Genomic DNA, 18941 nt, shown 5'->3' on the forward strand with positions numbered 1-18941 from the left:
CTTTATGCCAGTATCATACTGTTTATTTGCTGTAGTGTTGTCATGTATTTTGAAATCAGGAAGTATGGATGCCTCAAGCTTTATTCTCTTTGCTCAGATATCTTTGGTTATTCAAAGTTTTGTGGTTACATATGAATTTTAAGGGTGTTTTATCTATTTCTGTAAAAAAAAAAGTCTTTGCAATTTTGATGTGGTTAGCACTGAATTTGTAGATTGCTTTGGGTAGATGGACATATTTTAGCATATTAAATCTTCTAATCCACGAAATGAGATGTCTTTCTATTTATGTGTGTCTCCATTCATTTCTTTCATCAGTGTTTTATAGTTTTCGGTGTAGAAGGTTAAACTCCTTGGTTAAGTTTACTACTAAGTATTTTATTATTTTTGATGCTATTTTAAATGGGATTATTTTCTTAACTTTCTTTTCTGATAGTTGTTAACATGTAGAAAACAACTGATTTTAACATTGGTTTTGTATCCTGCAGCTTTACTACATCAGTTTATTAGTTCTAAGGTTTTTGTAGAGTATTTACGGTTTTCTACACAGAAGATCGTTTACGTCTTTCCAATTTGATGGCTTTTACTTTCTTTCTTGCCTAATTGCTCTAGTTAGGACTTCTAGTACTGTATTAAATAGAAGTGGTAAGAGTGGGCATCCTTGTCTTCTAGTCTTATAGAAAAGCTTTCAGTTTTTCACCATTGAGGATGGTGTTACATGTGGGCTTGTTATATACATCCCTCATTATGCCAAGGTTCATTCCTTGCACACTTAATTTGTTGAGAGTTTTTTTTTTTTTAATCATGAAAGGATGTTGAATTTTATTAATGATTTGTCTGCATCTCTTGGGATGATAATGTGATCATTATTTTTACTTTGAAAACCCCATGTATTTGGAAAGTAAATGTCTACTTTAAATGATGGGTGTATCTAAGAAGTCATAACCAGGAAAATTAGAAAATATTTGTAACATAATAAAAATGAAAAGAGAATTTACCAGAATTTGTTGCATGCAGCTGGATATGATCATGTAATTTTTAAAAGAAATCCTTCATTCTGTTAATGTGATACATCACATTAACTGATTTGTATGTATTGAATCATCCTGGTATCCCAGGGATAAATCCCGCTTGGTCATGTTGTATGATCCTTTTAATGTGCTAATGAGTTTGATCAGCTAGTATTTGTTGAGGATTTTTATGTGCATGTTTATAGGGATATGAACCTGTGATTTTCTTTCATTGTATTAACTCTTTGCCTGACTCTGGTATCAGGATATTGACCTCATAAAATCAGTTTGAAAGTATTCACTTCTCTTTAATTTTTTGGAAGAGTTTGGAAAGGATTGGCATTAATTCTTTCAAAAAATATTTGGTAGAATTTACCAGTGAAGCTCTGAGCCTGGGCTTTTCTTTGTTAGGAAGTTTCTGATTATGATTCAAGCACCTCACACTCTTTATTAATCTGTTGAGGATTTTCTGTTTATGACTCCGTCTTCATGGGTTGTATGTTTCTGGAAACTTATCCATTTCTAGATTATTCAATTTGTTGGTGTAATTGATACATTTCTATTTCAAAAATAATGTTACTTATTATGGATCCCTTCCCCCATTTCTCATCTACTGATTTCCCTTACTTTTATCCTATTTGGAGTGTTTCCATCTCTGTTGGTTTCATTATCAGACCTTCTTAATTGTCTTACCGCAGTTTGAAATTTTGTTTTCAGATTGACCCTCCATGGTATTTGTTTCTGTGTTGTTCCCTTCTGTCCTCCTAAAGCTTTTACAGTTGCCTGCAGCCAGTCCCCAGCTTGCAGTCCAGTATGTGCTCTATCTTGTCAGCCTGAGGTTCAGTCCTGCCAGAACAATGCAAATCCAGCCATCTTGCTGGATCAGGAAGTTTGGGTCAGTCCTGGCTGGGGGCTGGGCAGAAACTGCTTCCTCTGAATGCTTCCACAGACAGCGGTCAGCCTAGCTGTTTTGTTTGGTCATTCAGACCTGCCAAGAAAATCACTCTCTAGCACTTAGTTTGTGGCACTGAAATTAATTCTGACCCCAGAATGACGTGGGAGCACTTTAGACCACAGCTTTCTCTCTCATGTTTGCTCTCCTTGCTTGCTTTTCTGATCCATTTTGATTTATTGAAATGTTTATCAGCGTTGTGTTTATGGCGGAGAATAGGGTGGAGGGGACTTCACTGTACAAATTTCATTCAGACTGCTGACCATAGGCTTTATAGATAGGAAACCTTATTTCAAAGGTGAAGATATTTGCCGAGTAAAGAGACAAATCTGTCCTTCTGACTTGATTGAGTAAGAGGAGGGGACAATAACATTTATGAATGCCTGTGACATACCAGGTATAATACTTGTTTTATGTAGTCCTTCCCCAAATTCTATAAAGTAGGTATTTTAATTCCATGTTGAATGAAGGATCAACAATCACATTGCTAATAATATGTAGTAGAGTTCTACCCAAGTACATTCATGAGAGCACGTCTTATATTTCATTTACTACCCTGTTCCAAGCACTTAAAACAATGGTTGGCATATAGTAAGTGCCCGGCACTTATTAAATGATTGAAGCTTTTTTCCTCAGTGTCTTTCCTACTACTGTTTTTATTCAGATATCTGATCCCTGGGCTTTTTCAGTGCCTCAGTGGTACAGAACCCAACTGTCAATGCAGGAGATGAGGGTTCGATCCCTAGGCTGGGAAGATCCTCTGGAGAAGGAAATGGTAACCCACTCCAGTATATTTGCCTGGGAAATTCCACGGACAGAGGAGCCTGACAGGCTACAGTCCAAGGGGTCACAAAGAGTCGGACACTATTGAGTAACTAAACAATAAACCTTGATCCCTAGATAGGAGATCCCTATATTCTACTAGGCATAAATTATTTAGTCTAGGAATCTCTTTTCTTTGCCTTTTCTCTTTTCTATTTTCTTTTCTACTTGCCTGGCACTGGATATTTTGATGCCCATCGTAATGGGTCTTGATAGTTCTCCTGAGGTTTTCATCTCTTTTGCTAATGAGCATGAATTGGAACTAAAGCTTTTACTTGCCTGGGTCACTTCCTCATTTCACAATATCATCGTTGTATCTAGTTTTAACCACCCCAAGAGAGTGCAGCCAGGAACTTGCTACAGAGGCAGAAAAGGCAAATGCTGCTAGGACAAGGCAATGTGGATAATGACTCCCCTCTGACTAAAGTTCTGAGTGTCAAATTATCTTGGGAAATGTGGTTGATTATATTTTAAAATCACCTCAGCTCTCTTTTAAATTATAGTTCTGGATAGAATTGAAATATAAATTAGCCTTTAAAATGCAGTTTTTCACCTCTTCTCCTTTTTAATGACACACTGACTGATATTAGGGAGTAATTTGGCATATGTGGAATTAGTACATATGTGGGTATGGTTTCTCAGCACAGCTTGAGAAAAGTAGGACCAATCACAAGCCTCAGTCACAGCATTTGATTTTCAAAGAGAATGCACAGCAATTAAGATGGGAGAAAGAAAAATCACGCATTATGAATCTGTGTGCTACAAGAAAAACACTGTTATTATATGACAGAGCCTGTAAAGGGCTTTGCATGGTTCCTGACACACCTACCACTACTGTGGCAGGAATTTCTCAAGACTCAGTCCATATTAACTGAAAACCTTAAAGTGACTCCTACTGGCCTCAGATTGGAAGATGGAGAGTAAGAAGCTCAACTACAAAGTTAAGGAAAAATAATTAGCATTTCTTATTCATTTTCAGCCCAAAATAGGTAGCGAGGGAAGGCAATTAGTGGCTCCACTATGTCAATTACAAGGGAATTTTTATTTCCTTTTCATTTAACTTCCGAAACCAATTAGCAATGGAGATGTTCTGTGTTCACATCCCACACACACAGCGGAACTGGAAACAGCCAGAGATCACCTTGTTTTCCAACCTGATGACATGCTAGAGTGTGATTAAAAATGCCGGCCGTGGGTTAACTGCTTTAGAGTCACGATGTGTCTTAACCGTGCAGCATCCTGGACTTCAAGCCCACAAGTACCTCAGGTGACCCTGGGGCAGCCAGTTCACAGACAACGCTCAAAACTCTTGTAAGAGTCTTATTCAATTTACAGATGAGGGCATGGACCAGGGGGCAGTATGACAGAACCAGTTAGGGAGTTTTTCAGAATATGCTAGATAAGTTGGGACAGCCTAGGTTAAATCTCAGCAGCTTGAAACAACCAATGTTTATTTCTTGCTCACATGATCTGTTTATCCTGTGTCATAGTTGCTCTGCCATCCAGTGGGAGACCTCATCTAAATATGTGTTCTAGTAATTACAAATGCAAGAACAGCAGTGCGCAAGCTTTTAAAAATCTGATGTAAATCCCAGCAAGGAAGCAGTAGTGTCAATGAGTTTGGGAGTCAGACAGCTTGTCTGTAAATCCTCACTCCCCTTAGAGACTGTGTGACTTTGGGCAAATTGCTTAATCTCTTTGAGTACCTGCTTGCTCATCTGTAAAATGGGGATAATATTGACTACTCTAATGGTTGTTGGAGGCTCATAGTAGACATTCACTTACTTTATCACTACCAAACAGAGTATAAAAATGTATCTTGAAGAGAAGAGCTTCGGGGAAGAGACACATCCCCATTCCCCTGATACACCTACCTACATTCTTGTTCTGACCCTTAGTGGCTCTTACACTCTATTTGAAGTTCTTTCCTTTCATCATCTCCTTTCTCCTGTATCCTCTGCTTCCTATACGATCTAGCTCAGGTATCTGCATCCTTCTGCCATGAGAGATCTTTAATCCTTTCGTTCAGTACAGTTATCAACCATCTGCATTGTGCTTGGGCCAGAGGAAACAAGTAAACAGCATGTTCTGTGCTCTTGACGTATCTGCATTGTAGAGGGGGACGTGAAGATAAAGGCAAAATGGAATACACGGTACAGTGGAGGCTGATGTCTTCACAATCATGCAATGAGCGCATGGAGAATGAGTCTGCTTGTATCACAGCCTGGGTTGCCTTTCCCAGCAAGCGCAAGGTGAGAGGAGTGGGCACTCCCTGAAGGGGACACAGCACATCAAAGACAGAAAGACAAGGATAGTCATGGGTACTCTAGGGGCACAGATAGTGAAGTGTGAATGAAGGAGTCAGATATCGGGGGCTTTGGGGAGGGCTATTAGGACAAAGAAATGGCAAAATCCCAAGACCCAGCATATCTACAAGTTCTGTTAGATGTTTCCCCCTGTCAGCAAAAGGGAGTCACAGAAGAGGTGGTACCAGTGAGTATTCAGTCCTTTCAGTTGCGCCTGACTCTTTGTGACCCTATGGACTGTGTCCCACCAGGCTCCTCCTCCACGGGATTCTCCAGGCAAGAATCCTGGAGTGGGTTTCCATGTGCCCCTCCGGGGGATCTTCCCAACCCAGGGATCAAACCCACATCTGCCTGTGTTTCTACCCACTGAGCCACCTGGGAAGCCCATGGAAGAATTAGGACCAGTGGTAAATACAACAGGATGAGGCTGACATTTTAAAAATAGTCCTCTGGCAGGAGACTTCAGAGGGAAACAGTGTGAAATGGCCTATGAAAGAGAGAGTTGAAGGCAGCCTAGAGGAGAACAGTGCCGGCAGGAACGGAAATGAAGATTCAGATGGGAGGCAGGTGGATTCGGGAGGTAAAGGAGCATAGACTGAGTGGTGTGGGCTTAGGAGGAGCCGAGGGATCTGACGTGACACACAGATTGCAGACCTGGATGAGGGGCAGCCGATTCTCTGAGACAAAGAACAGAGAAGGAGCAGCACGTTGTAGGCAAGCGGGACTGTGCATGGTAGGGGAATGGAGGGGGTGGTGAATGTTGCTTCCCTGGATAGAGTCACCCTTTAACTACGCACCGATGAAATAAATGATTTGTTTCCATCACTGGCATGGATTTATATACAACCCTATTTTGTGATGAATGCTGACCATGGTATATATTAACTTTTCAGCAACCTTGCAAGCTACTTGAAAGCAGAAACATTAATTTAAACTGCGTAAGATGCCACTGTACACTGAGCACCATACTTTGGGCTTTGAAAGTTCTCATCAAATATTCATGAAATAAATATATATCACATTTGGATTTCCTGGTTTTGTTCATCTCCTACCACATTACCATCAGCATGATTCTATGTTTACTTTTCTTCTTGCCCTCCATCATTCGGATGCTCTTTTGTATCTAAAATGTTCATTTTCTTGGCATTTATAGCATTTACCCCTTTATCTTGGGCTTCCCAGGTGGCACTAGCGGTAAAGAACCTGCTTGCCAATGCAGGAGACATAAGAGATGTGAGTTCCATCCCTGGGTCCAGAAGATCCCATGGAGGAGGGCATGGCAACCCACTCAGAGGAGCCTGGTGGGCTACAGTCGATGGGGTTGCAAAGAGTCAGAGGCGACTGAAATGACTTAGCATGTACACACCCCTTTATTTTAAATCCCTACAATATTTTAGACCAACATTGAAAACAATATCCAATTTCATTTGCCCCTTTAGAAGTTCCTTATGTTTTCTCCGAGTTCCTCTCCTCCCTCTTCTCTCACTTGTGGTCTTTTAAAATTCTCTCCCACTCATTTTCCTTTCCTTTGTCAGGCTTCTCAACCTACCACTTCCCCTCTTCCATCAGAGCCTTTATCCCTTTAAGGTTTACATTTCTTTACAAGTGCTATATTTCTCCCATCAGTTTAGTTTTTCTAGATGGAGCACCTAAATCTCTCCTTATGTATTATTTCTTTTACTTATCATAATTTCTATTATAACTTTGAGATTCACGATGCATCAGAGGCATAGACTGTGGAGGAAACAGAAGCAGCCCACGACAGCCACAGACGCAGAGGTGGCCCTCTCAGCCGTGTTTCTTCCATCGCTGACTGGGGCTGGTAGAGCGAATTAAGGCTCTGTTCAGCTGACTCTCCCTCTCCTCTCTTCAACTTTCTCTTGGCATAAAGTATTTTCCCAGGAAATCCTAAAGTATCTGACAGAAACCTGAAATCTGGTCTTGGATTTACAACCAGTCAACTAAGGACTGCTGCTCAATATCTGTGGGACTGTCTTCCTGAAAAAAAAAAAAAAAAAAAACAGGGGTCCATAATGAACACATAAACCAGAGGGACCGACATATCAGTAAGGGATGCACTCTACAAACAGAAAATATTATTGTCCAATTTTCTTCCCTTACAACTCGTCAGACAAACCTGGCCTTCTTTTTATCATGTTGTTCCATCACAAGAAATACAAAGAGCCAAGAACTAGAAAAATAAGCAAAGAAATAGCACAGAGTTCTGAGAAGAATAAAATTAACAAGCTGCTAAAAATAGTCGTAAAGGAATAATGTTGCACAGGGAATATCAGTGGAACTAAGGCATGTAGCCTAGGCCAATTTTAACAAGCTTTTATCTGGAAATATTTAAGGTAGTTCCTCTCCAAAGAGAGAACATTTCAGTTTCAAGGATTAATTTTACTCATTTACATAAACATCAATTACATCACAGGCTTCTTTTACTGACCGCTAACTACTCATTGGGAGCTTCCCAGGTGGCTCAGTGGCAAAGAAACTACCTACCAATGCAGGAAATGCAAGAGACATGGGTTCGATCCCTGAGTCAGGAAGATTCCCTGGAGGAAGAAATGGCAACCTGTTCCAATGGTTTTGCCTACAAAATCCCATGGATAGAGGAGCCTGGAGGGCTACAGTCCAGGGGCTTGCAAAGAGTCAGACACAGCTGAGCAGCTGAGCACAAAGCACACAACTACTGACTAGGGAAGGACTGGAACTACCTTTATAATTTTGTGATGACTAAAAAGACAGTATTTCTGATGTTTCATGTAAAGCAATAAGAAGATAAAATTCCTTCAGTAAAGTGACTTTTATACCAATGTATCAGTATACTTATTCCCCTTGGAAGACATAAGGACACAGATATTTAGTTGTGGTTGAGATCATGGCTCTGGAGTCAGACAGAGGTTGGTTGGACATCTGTATAGCCATGTATTGGTAAGCTATTGACTTGTTTCTATTGCAAAGTCTAGTCTTCAAAATTTGACCAATTACAATACCTGATTCAGAAGGACTCAATTTGAACTTCTGTCTGACTTAGACCCACAGGTTTCTGGGGTGATGAATATTTTCTTTTGCTATAAAATATTATTTCCATGAAAACATGGAAATACACAGTTGCAAAATCTCTTTCATCTAAAAATTGTAAGATGCCAACTTAATGCCATGACTCATGGTAAACATCCAGTGTAAAGAGAAGAGGGATCACATCCTGAGAAGCTGATTGCACTAGCTTGTAGAGTTGGGACTCTGGGACATTCAGCAGATGACATACATGAGACCCTTATTCCAGTTCTCCTAGGTCCATCCCCAGGGTTTAAAATTACTGCACTTGTCTACCTTCAAGAAGTTGAGTTGCCTGAGGTCAATTAAGGAAGTGGCTAATAATTTACACCTCTTCTCTAAAGCATTATGGTGAGGAGTTATGCCTGAGTTGTTGCTAAATGAGTATCAAGCCACACATTTTGTGACTATTTAAAATAGAAGGCAAGTCTTCAAAAATACAAAATATAGAAAAGGGTAAAACAAAACCACTATTAAAGCATGAATCTGAGTTCTGACAGAACCTGAGTTCAAATCCCATTTCAACACCATCCCTGTGGCCTTTGCTGGGTCACATGTCTTTGAATGTCAATTTCTGCAAATGTAAAACGAGAATGCTAGGACATTTATGATTGTCTTCTTGGTTTGTAATGAACCTTAAATAAGATAACTTGGATAAAGCAGCAGGTAGAATGTCTGGAACAGAAGCAAGCTCTGCAAAGCAAAGCTCTTCCCCTCATTTTTGAACATTACATGGTAAAGCCACTTATGGGCTCTCATCTTTGAAGCTACATTTTTAAATTAAGGTTGAATTAAGCTAAGGGTTAAGGCCTGTCTACAGAAACAACTCAAAATTCAGCAGGGAAATGAAAAAAAATCAGTCAATAATTTATTGTTTATTAGTTCCACCATCGTATAGATTTATTGTGTTTTTATGAAGCAAAATTGACTTTTTGTTTGCTTGAACTCTTTAGTTGTTCTGTTACTCTGTGTTTAGAAGTATAGGCTTCACAGTTTTGTAGCCTGAAAGTTACAATACAATGATTTCAATCCACACCAAAGTAGCCGCTACTTCAATTTTATACCTTCTAAAGTCCTAAGTTCTCTGAAAGAAAGTTCTGCTTTCATTGTAAGCAACAGTTAAAATAATATACTCCGGGTTTAATTACCAGTTGATTGAATGGTTAAATATGCATTCAAAGTAGCAAAAAAAAATGAAATTATGTTATTGTACTTGGAAAAATCCTCCCAATAATGTTAATTGAGTTTTAACAAATGAGTTGATTAGAGGGAAAGGAAAGAGGACACAGTTCATCAAATGCAACTTGATGCCAGGTTTCCCCACAGACCTAATGTACTCTTGACATAGCACTTTGGAAAAAAAAAAAAAGTCAATGACTACATTGCTTAGCAAGAGTACACTTTTTCTGGTTAATGAATCATGCACAGAGAACGTTGTTTTTTATTTATTTACTTGCCTTTCCCTTGCAAAGAGCTTATATTCATTTTCTCTGAAAATTATGTTAAGATAAGCAAAGTGTCAAGCATGTATATGTCAAAGGAGCAGCACAGATGTTATGCAGTCATGGACAAAGTTTGTCTCGACTGGTTTAACTTACTTTCTCAGCCCTAAGTAAGGACTTTATGCTGAGAGTAACCAGAAATATTAAAATATAGCAGGGGTCCAGGTATGAATCAGGAGGTACTCACGGTAAGAGTCAGCCAGGTCTGGGGGACATGCAGGACCAGAGGAGTTGGAAAAAGATGGCCATATGAACACGGAATGGAGTAAGGAGTCTTTGAAGCGGGTGGAGGGGTGGGGGTGGCATTCAGATGAAAGACTTGTGTCTATGCCTCACGTTTGTCATCTAGTGCCTGCCAGAGACTCAGAGGAGTCCTCAGAGCTAGCTGGGGTAGGAGGGGCAGGGGGAAGAGGGGAGGATGAATCACATGGAATTTGAAAACAAAACCCACCAAACCAAGGACAATGGGGGCTGCCTGCTGTTTTCACAAGAAATTCTCTAAGAATCTGGGGGTTCAGAACAATGTCTGATAAAAAGTAGGGGAGGGGAGTTCTTCCCTCTCACCTCAGGGTGCTGTGAGACCTCAGTGCTGAGAGAGACCCAGCCTGAGAGGCTGTAGCCCCTCGCGGTCATTCTTTCTCCCCCCCCCCCCCCCCCCCCACCAGGTGACAGCTTGAAGCCGTGGGAAGCCAAGGCCAGGCCCCTCACCAGCTTTGTTGGTAAAGGAGAACTTGGCAGAGCCAAAAAGGACTTTTCATTATCTCATCTCACTTTCCTTCACACTGTGAATGAAAAAGGCTTAGAAGAAAAGCTGACAAACCTAGACAGCTTATTAAAAAGCAGAGACATCACTTTGCCAACAAAGGTCCGTATAGTCAAAGCTATGGGCTTTCCAGTAGTCATGTACACATGTGAGAGTTGGACCATAAAGAAGGCTGAGCACTGAAGAATTGATGCCTTTGAACTGCGGTGCTGGAGAAGACTCTTGAGAGTCCCTTGGACAGCAAGGAGATCCAACCACTCAATCCTAAAGGAAATCAACCCTGAATATTCATTGGGAAGGATTGATGCTGAAGCTGAAGCTCCAATCCTTTGGCCACCTGATGCAAAGAGCCCACTCACTGGAAAAGACCCTGATGCTGGGAAAGATTGAGGGCAGGAGGAGAAGGAGGGGACAGAGATGAGATGGTTGGATGGCATCACTGACACAATGGACATGAATCTGAGTAAACTCTGGAAGATAGTGAAGGACAGAGAAGCCTGGCATACTGCAGTCCATACAGTTGCAGAGACAGATACAACTTAGTGACTGAAAGACAATTTTCCTTCAGACCAGTGGCAGACTGCTGAGGGAGGCTGGAGTATTTCAATCACTGTGATTCTACTTTTACTCACACTCATATAACCTTGGTTAATGCTTGTTAGAGAAGAACCTCAGGAAGGTTTTCTTCTACTCAGAGAAAAGGCATCATGGGGTGGTGGGAACCGCACCACTGTAGGGTTAACAGATTTGGGGAGATTCTCACTAACCCACTTACTGTGTGCCAGCCACAGCTCCAAGTAAGTTCTTGGTGGGTGCTCATTCACTTAATCCTTACAACAAGCCCATTACAATCCCAATTTTACATAGGAGAATATAGAAGCACAGAAAGGTCAATCAATTTTTCCAGGTCACATAGCTTCCAAGTGGAAACCTGGGACCTAAAGCAGAGAGCCTGGCTCTGGGGACTGTTCTCTTGCCACCAAGAGACCCTTGTCACACCTGGCACAAATAAGGCATTCACTAAATGTTTTCAGATACAAATCATTTTACCAAGGTAATAAAAATGCATTGGGTTTATATTTCTACACTTAATAGATTGACCAGACTTAAAGGAAACCAAAAAATCCCTACAAGAACACCAAAAAAAAAAAATCTCAAAAAATCAGAACATGTGCAATAATGTGTTAGATTCTCTGATTAAACAAGGAAAATTACTTCTTGCTTTCAGTGTCTTCTTCTAATGTTCTTGTGTTGTTCATTTGCTAAGTTGTGTCCAACTCTTTGTGACCCCAAGGGCTGCAGCACTTCCAGGGGATTCCATGGCCTACACCAAAACATGGAACTGCCAACTAAATTAATTTGCAGTAGATCACCTTTCCTGGAGAATCCCATGGACGGAGGAGCCTGGTGGGCTACAGTCCATAGGGTCACAGAGTTGGACATGACTGAAGAGGCTAAGCACATAGCACAGATCATCCCTAGGAATTCCGATTGTCCTTTGAGCTCTTTCCACCAGTGTCACATTGCTGCCTAGTCTCAGGGCAAGGGACTGTGTTAACCTGGGATGCTCCCTGGAGATTGATAACTAGACCAACAGGATCTCAAGGGTCATGATTCTTTTGTTCTTCTCATCTGGTCGCCAAACAGAGAACAATTCTGATTGAATATACTATTTAATTATTCTAGTTAATCACACTGAGTATCAACAGCATTAATCATTAAAAGGGAGAAAAATGGACAAAATACAATGTATAACCATCCTGATTTCAAGCCCAAGGTGTCACCACTCTTCCAGCTCCAAGACAGATAATTGCATAGCAACAATAAAGGACAATTCGATACCTCAGAAAACCCACCAGCCTGTTCTCCAGGTTCACTTACCTTTGAGCGGAGGATGAGTGGCAATGGCAATAAAATCAACAGAGTGAAAACTACGAGGAGCAACCGGCGATAAACTAAAACGTAACTGAAGAATTTCATTGTCTTGCACAGGTGGCTTCAATAGTGTTCTCCTCAAATAAAGGGCAGGCCTTAAATAACCGACCTGGATTAATATTTCTCTAGCTCATTATCTTCATTTACTGCCCCAGACTCACCAACATGAGTTAAAATTAAATCTCAATTTTTATTGTTTTACTGTCACAATTCACATGGAGAGATAAGCCCAAGAGTGTGAGAAATCAAAGACCATTTTCTGCTAGGGTTTTTGAAAGGCAAAAACTGTCCTTATTTAGTTTGTGTATTGTAACTGGAATAGAAACTGTCTAAGTCTAGGAGGCGAAACCGTGAGCTGGGTTGAGTCTGCCCACAAGGAGTTCCCTCCCCACCTTTTGATGTCCCCTGATTATGAGGCTCCACCCTTGGGTGGCACCTTGAGCAAGTCTTTACTGGGTGCCTCCAGTATCCTTTCCAATGAAGTACATTTTCAGTTTGTGAATCAAAATAGCAACCCCAGGAGTAGGAATTCCAAAGTGAAAGGCAAGTTTTGGGTACAGATGGGTTTTCCTGGGCTTGCTCAGATAAGATATTGAAAGTCCACTGCCTTTGTGGAGTTTGGCTCCGAGGAGAGCTCCTGACTTCTCTCATTCAGAACTTCTCTGTTCTCATTCAAAAGATAAATACCAATGCTTCTGATAGCTAATAGATCCCCAGTATCACACCTGTGCATGCATACTATGTAGAAGCTTCAGTAGTACCTGACTCTTTGCGACCCTATGGACTGTATCCCACCAGGCTCCTCTGTCCATGGGATTCTCCAAGCAACAGTACTGGAGTGGGTGGTCATGTCCTTCTCCCGGGGATCTTCCCAATCCAGGGATCGAAGCTGTGTCTCCTGTGTTTCCTGCATTGGCAGGCAAGTTCTTTACCACAAGCATCACCTGGGAAGCCCCAATACCACACCCAGGTACACAATAATTTTTTCACTGTTTAAATGCACAGTTCTGTATATTTCTTGGATGCTATGACTGCTTTGGATAGGAAACCAAGTTATCATAAAGTCTTACAGCCCTCACCTGTAAGACTTTTTCAGGATTAGGTTGATACTATTGTGCTGATACTGGCTGGATTGACTAGATAATTATCAGGGAATTTGTACAGAGTCATTCAGTTCAGTTCAGTCGCTCAGTCGTGTCTGACTTTTTGCGACCCCATGAATCGCAGCACGCCAAGCCTCCCTGTCCATCACCAACTTCCGGAGTTCACTCAGACTCATGTCCCTCGAGTCAGTGATGCCATCCAGCCATCTCATCTTCGGTCGTTCCCTTCTCCTCCTGCCCCCAATCCCTCCCAGCATCAAAGTCTTTTCCAAGGAGTCAACTCTTCGCATGAGGTGGCCAAAGTACTGGAGTTTCAGCTTTAGCATCATTCCTTCCAAAGAAATCCCAGGGCTGATCTCCTTCAGAATGGACTGGTTGGATCTCCTTGCAGTCCAAGGGACTCTCAAGAGTCTTCTCCAACACCACAGTTCAAAAGCATCAATTAAGAGTGAGTGAGTGTGTGTGTGTGTGTGTGTGTGTGTGTGTGTGTAGATGGGAACTGTTCTGACAGCAATAGCAAGGATATGTTTTGAAACACCTTAGGGCTAGGGAGTCATTGATTAATTTTTCATTGTCTGGTAAATTAATCCTCCAAGTAACCTCAACTAAACAACTAGCCCTGGGTATAAACCAAACACATTTCCTTCTGTGTGTGTTGTGTGCTCAGTTGCTCAGTTGTGTCTGACTCTTTGTGACCCCATGGACTGTAGTTCACCAGGCTCCTCTATGCATGGGATTCTCTAGGCAAGAATACTAGAAAGTGAAAGTGAAGTCCTCAGTTGTGTCCGACTCTTTGCAATCCCGTGGACTGTAGCCTACCAGGCTTCTCCATCCATGGGATTCTCCAGGCAAGAATACTGGAATGGGTTATCATTTCCTTCTCCAGGGGATCTTCCCAACCCAGGGATCGAACCTGGGTCTCCCGTATTGGAGGCAGACACTTTAACCTCTGAGCCACCGGGGAAGTGCCCCACACCCCCCCCCCACCCTTGCCATTTCTTACTTCAGAGTATCTTCCCCACCCAGGAATCAAACCCACATCTCCTGTGTCTCTTGCATTGGCAGGCGGATTCTTTACCACTGCACCATCCTATACTCAATTTCTCTTGTGACAAATAACGTCACTTTTATGCAATCTATGATTAACATGTAGATCTTATTTCTAATTCCCCACTAATGTAACTCTGCTCTTTTTTTCCCATCAAGAAAGAGAATTCTTTCAACAAAACTCACCTCACTGTACTGCTAATGTAGATGGGAAAACACCTTTTCCCTCTACAAGTTTAAATTTCTAAAGATATATCATCTATAGTGATTCAGGAAAATCAGAATAGTAAACAGAAAAAAAAAAGTCTGCAAACCAGAAAGGCACATTACATCTTGAGTTTCTCAGATGAAAAAAAAGGAGGGTAATTATAAATAATGGTAGTAAATAGTGAGCACTGGAAAAGGAGCAGTGATCATAGTGTTAAAAAACACGTGAAAGGAATGAGTTACTTCAAACACCTTTGATACTTTTTTTCCTATATCACACTCTGCACAGTTCATTGCATGCTTTTTTAACATATATTTTTTGGAGAAATCATTTCTGTTCTCAGATTTCCTTTGGCCACCTGGTGAGACCATGTGAGCCTCACTTTCTCATCATAGAAGAATTTGCTCTGTGAGATGTCACCAAAAAGGAAAAGGCATTTGTGTGATATTTAATAGAAATGAAGGCCTATGCATGCAGGGAACGGTGATACTCCCGCAAGAAGGAGGCTACAGGAAAAACACTTGACATTTCATCAGGGCCTCCATTCTTTGCGTCATTTTCTGTATTCTGGTTCCCATTTCTCACCAGACCAGTTTTTGCAGGACCTCCCCTATGATGGCCTGAGGATCTAGCCAGCTTCATCTTCTGTGGCTGCTCCTTATTACAGAATGGTTCTATCTTTTCTTTACATCCAGCCAATCTCCTGTTTCAGGAGTTTACTCTCCACTGTCAGTAAGTTAAAAGATTTGACCAAACAATTCACACTAACCACAAATGACTGATAGGACTGGATACCTCTGTGAGCATCAGCAGGGAGTGAAGCTCGAATGGAGACTTTGAGCCCTTTAGAAACGTATCTTAAGGTGTATTTCACAACACATCACATTGCTAAACAGTTACACAGTTGTCAAATTTCACCTCTTATTTGCACAGAAAAGCATAAATCTCTTTTGAAAATGAAAGTGAAGTGAAAGCGTTAGTCTCTCAGTCGTGTTCAATTCTTTGTGACCTGGTGGACTATTGCCTGTCAGGCTCCTCTGTCCATGGGTTTCTCTAGGTAAGAATACTGGAGTGGGTTGCCATTTCCTTCTCCAGGGGATCTTCCCGACCCAGAGATGGAACCTGGGTCTTCTGCATTGCAGGCAGATTCTTTACCGTCTGAGCCTCCAGGAAAGCCCTATATCACAATTGTGATGTTTTCTCTATCTGATCTAAAACAAATCATATCATTGAATAGAAAGTGAAAATGAAAGTGAAGTCGTTCAGTCATGTCTGACTCTTTGCGACCCCATGGACTGCAGCCTACTCAGCTAGGAAAATCCGTCCATGGGATTTTCCAGGCAAGAATACTGGAGTGGGTTACCATTTCCTTCTCTAGGTTATCTTCCCGACCCAGGGATTGAACCCACGTCTCCAGCATTGTAGGCAGACGCTTTACTGTCTGAGCTACCAGGGAAGTATATCATTGTATAACCATGGATTAATCCATTTAAAACATCTTTATAAATAGAAAATATTACAAATATTGTTCATTCATTCACTGCCAGCTACTTTGTCAGACTGACCATCTCATTCAGTCTTCAAAATCCAATACAAGTTATAGGAATTGTATGTGCTTTTATAATTATTTCTCTTAGACAGATTTGAAAATTAAAATTCCAAAGAGGCCAACTTTAATGTCTTCGCTAGTAAGTGGTATGATAATGATTTAAATTCAGTTGTTTCTAGCACCTAAGATGTGGGTTTTGTTTTTTTTGGTGGGGTACTATGCCATTTTTCTGCCATAATGACTATTAATTTGACACCAAGCACTAACCCATCAAATCTAGCATTTGTCTATAGGTACACAATTTGGTTGGCTTAGCAATTGTAGCTCTAGGGCTTCCTTTCTTAATGTCCATTAAGCCTTATAATTGGACATAACACATGAAAATCAGGCTTCTCTGGTGGCTCAGATGGTAAAGAATCCGCTTGCAATGCAGGAGACCTGGCTTTGATCCCTGGGTCAGAAAGATCCTCTGGAGAAGGGAATGGTTACCCACTCCAATATTCTGGCCTGGAGAATTCCATGGACAGAGGAGCCTGGCAGGCTATACAGTCCAAGGGGTTGCAAAGAGCTGGACATGACAAGCAATTAAGCACATATGTGAAAATCAGGGTCAGGCATAAAGAGAAAGAAAAATTCCTGCTGTATATATTCTGGTTATGTTCATGAAGACGTTAGACGCCTGAGTTGTGTTTGCGTAGATAATTGATGCCAGGGGAGTGGAAACCAGCTTTTAGTGCCAACATTCATACTTCTCTCAGGCTTGTTTTCTGGTTGGCCCTTTATTATGCCACATTTACTCTCAAATTGGTGCTCTTCTTCAGGCCTTTCCTTCTTCTAAGAAAATACTTTCCTCTTTGTCTTTAAATTCCACCATCCTTGAAATTTGACCTAGTACACTCATCTCAAATCTTCTGCTTTCTATAAATCCATCCTGACAACTTCTGAGTCTTCATGGACTCACCTGGGAAGCTCCTCCAGCCACCTGTGTTCAAATAACAGAGTGCTTGACAAGAGTGCAGAGTCCCTGCCCTATTGGGTCATTTTTTGTTGGCTCCCTGCATACTAAAACTTGAGAATCATTAACATAGTATCTGTAAGATGCATTTTAGCTTGTGAGTAGAAAATCTGACATTAATTACTATTTTAATAATGCATATCAATCTCAAATCCTCAATAAACTTGCTAACTCTGTGAATAAACGGGGATATTAGTTTACTTCCCTTATGTCCCTAGCAAAGTGACAAGCAAAGGGACTTTCGCTTGACTCAGTGAAAAATTTCTCTATATTGGCCTATAAGTACAGATAAATAGGAACCAATTAACCTCATTGCTTACACAGTATGGATTACAGGAGCAGTTCTTCAGTTAAGTATTTAGATTTTCAAAGAAAAAATACATATGGTGTGTTCAACAGGGGAATATTTCTCCATTGCAAATGTACCCATAAATACTTAGATAAAAAGTGTGTATGCTTAGTGTATGCTTTGACTAAGGAAAAAGAATCAGCATGCTGTTATTGTTGGTGAATTAAGTCATGCATACTTGTATATAAAAATATTGCATTTCCTTCAATTATGAGTGCCCGTTTTCATTCTTAAAATTTGTTGAGTTCAAAGTGCATGCCAATTTTACTTTATTGCTCTTTCTTAGACTATCGAGGCAGGTATGCAAGTATTTTCTCTTCACAGTCATTTGTGTCTATGCCTTGACTAGTTCCTCTTTCTGAAACTCACTTATCATGCATCCCATTTATATATTCTAGTTATTATCATAAATTCTATCATTTCCAGACACTGCACTGTGAAGTGTTTACTCCCTGAGTTCCGTATGTGAGCTCTGCGCTAAAACCTTTTTGCTGCTGCTGCTGCTGCTGCTGCTGCTGCTGCTAAGTCGCTTCAGGCGTGTCCAACTCTGTGTGACCCCATAGACGGCAGCCCACCAGGCTCCCCCATCCCTGGGATTCTCTAGGCAAGAATACTGGAGTGGGTTGCCGTTTCCTTCTCCAATGCATGAAAGTGAAAAGTCAAAGTGAAGTCGCTCAGTCAGACACGACTGAGCGACCCCATGGACTGCAGCCTACCAGGCTCCTCTGTCCATGGGATTTTCCAGGCAAGAGTACTCGAGTGGGGTGCCATTGCCTTCTCCTGTGAAAACTAAGATAATTTTCCCCCTCCTAACTGGCATCCAGTAGTCATTTACTTTGACACTTTTTAGCATTTTTTATTTCTTCATGCTTACTTTTCTATTCTTTAAGGTGATGAATTGTCTTGATGAAAGTGAAATTTCAAGGCCCACATCAATTAACTGTATCAGTTTTGATTTTCATTTTCTAAACTAAAGGATAAAGGCATTATGCAGGGTAAGGTAATCTGCCCTGGAGACTCCAGGTTCATGAACCACTCCCTGGACTCCTAAAATGGTATCATTCATTATTAACCACAACCTCAATAATCATTCCTCTAATACCATGAAGTAAATGACTGACTGAACAGATGAAGATTGAACTGTGTCCCATGAGGTGGTGACCTGAACTCCCATGAACTGAGAAGCAAAGCAAATTCCACAAGAGGAGGATCTATTTTTGGCAAGAACAGCAGCTGCCTGAACACTTCAGTATTCTGCTTAGACACGACCAGTCACACCCGCCACTGGGGTGGATGGGATGTTTTTTCCTCTTGACCAAG

At 41.1% G+C, this 18941-nt stretch overlaps 1 protein-coding gene across 7 annotated transcripts in view; it reads right to left on the reverse strand.

The window, feature by feature from the left end:
- The window catches only part of SLC13A1 (solute carrier family 13 member 1), a 100827-nt gene extending 88402 nt beyond the window's left edge, over window positions 1–12425 (reverse strand). For all 7 annotated transcript variants that reach the window (XM_042248758.1, XM_042248757.1, XM_042248756.1 and 4 more), the window contains exon 1: window positions 12297–12425. In XM_042248758.1, the coding sequence (XP_042104692.1) occupies window positions 12297–12395 (99 nt within the window). In that variant the 5' untranslated portion in view covers window positions 12396–12425. The remainder of the gene's footprint in view (window positions 1–12296) is intronic.
- Between the last annotated feature and the right edge of the window lie 6516 nt (window positions 12426–18941).

Source organism: Ovis aries, chromosome 4 (genome assembly GCF_016772045.2).
Source record: "Ovis aries strain OAR_USU_Benz2616 breed Rambouillet chromosome 4, ARS-UI_Ramb_v3.0, whole genome shotgun sequence".
Taxonomy (NCBI): domain Eukaryota; kingdom Metazoa; phylum Chordata; class Mammalia; order Artiodactyla; family Bovidae; genus Ovis; species Ovis aries.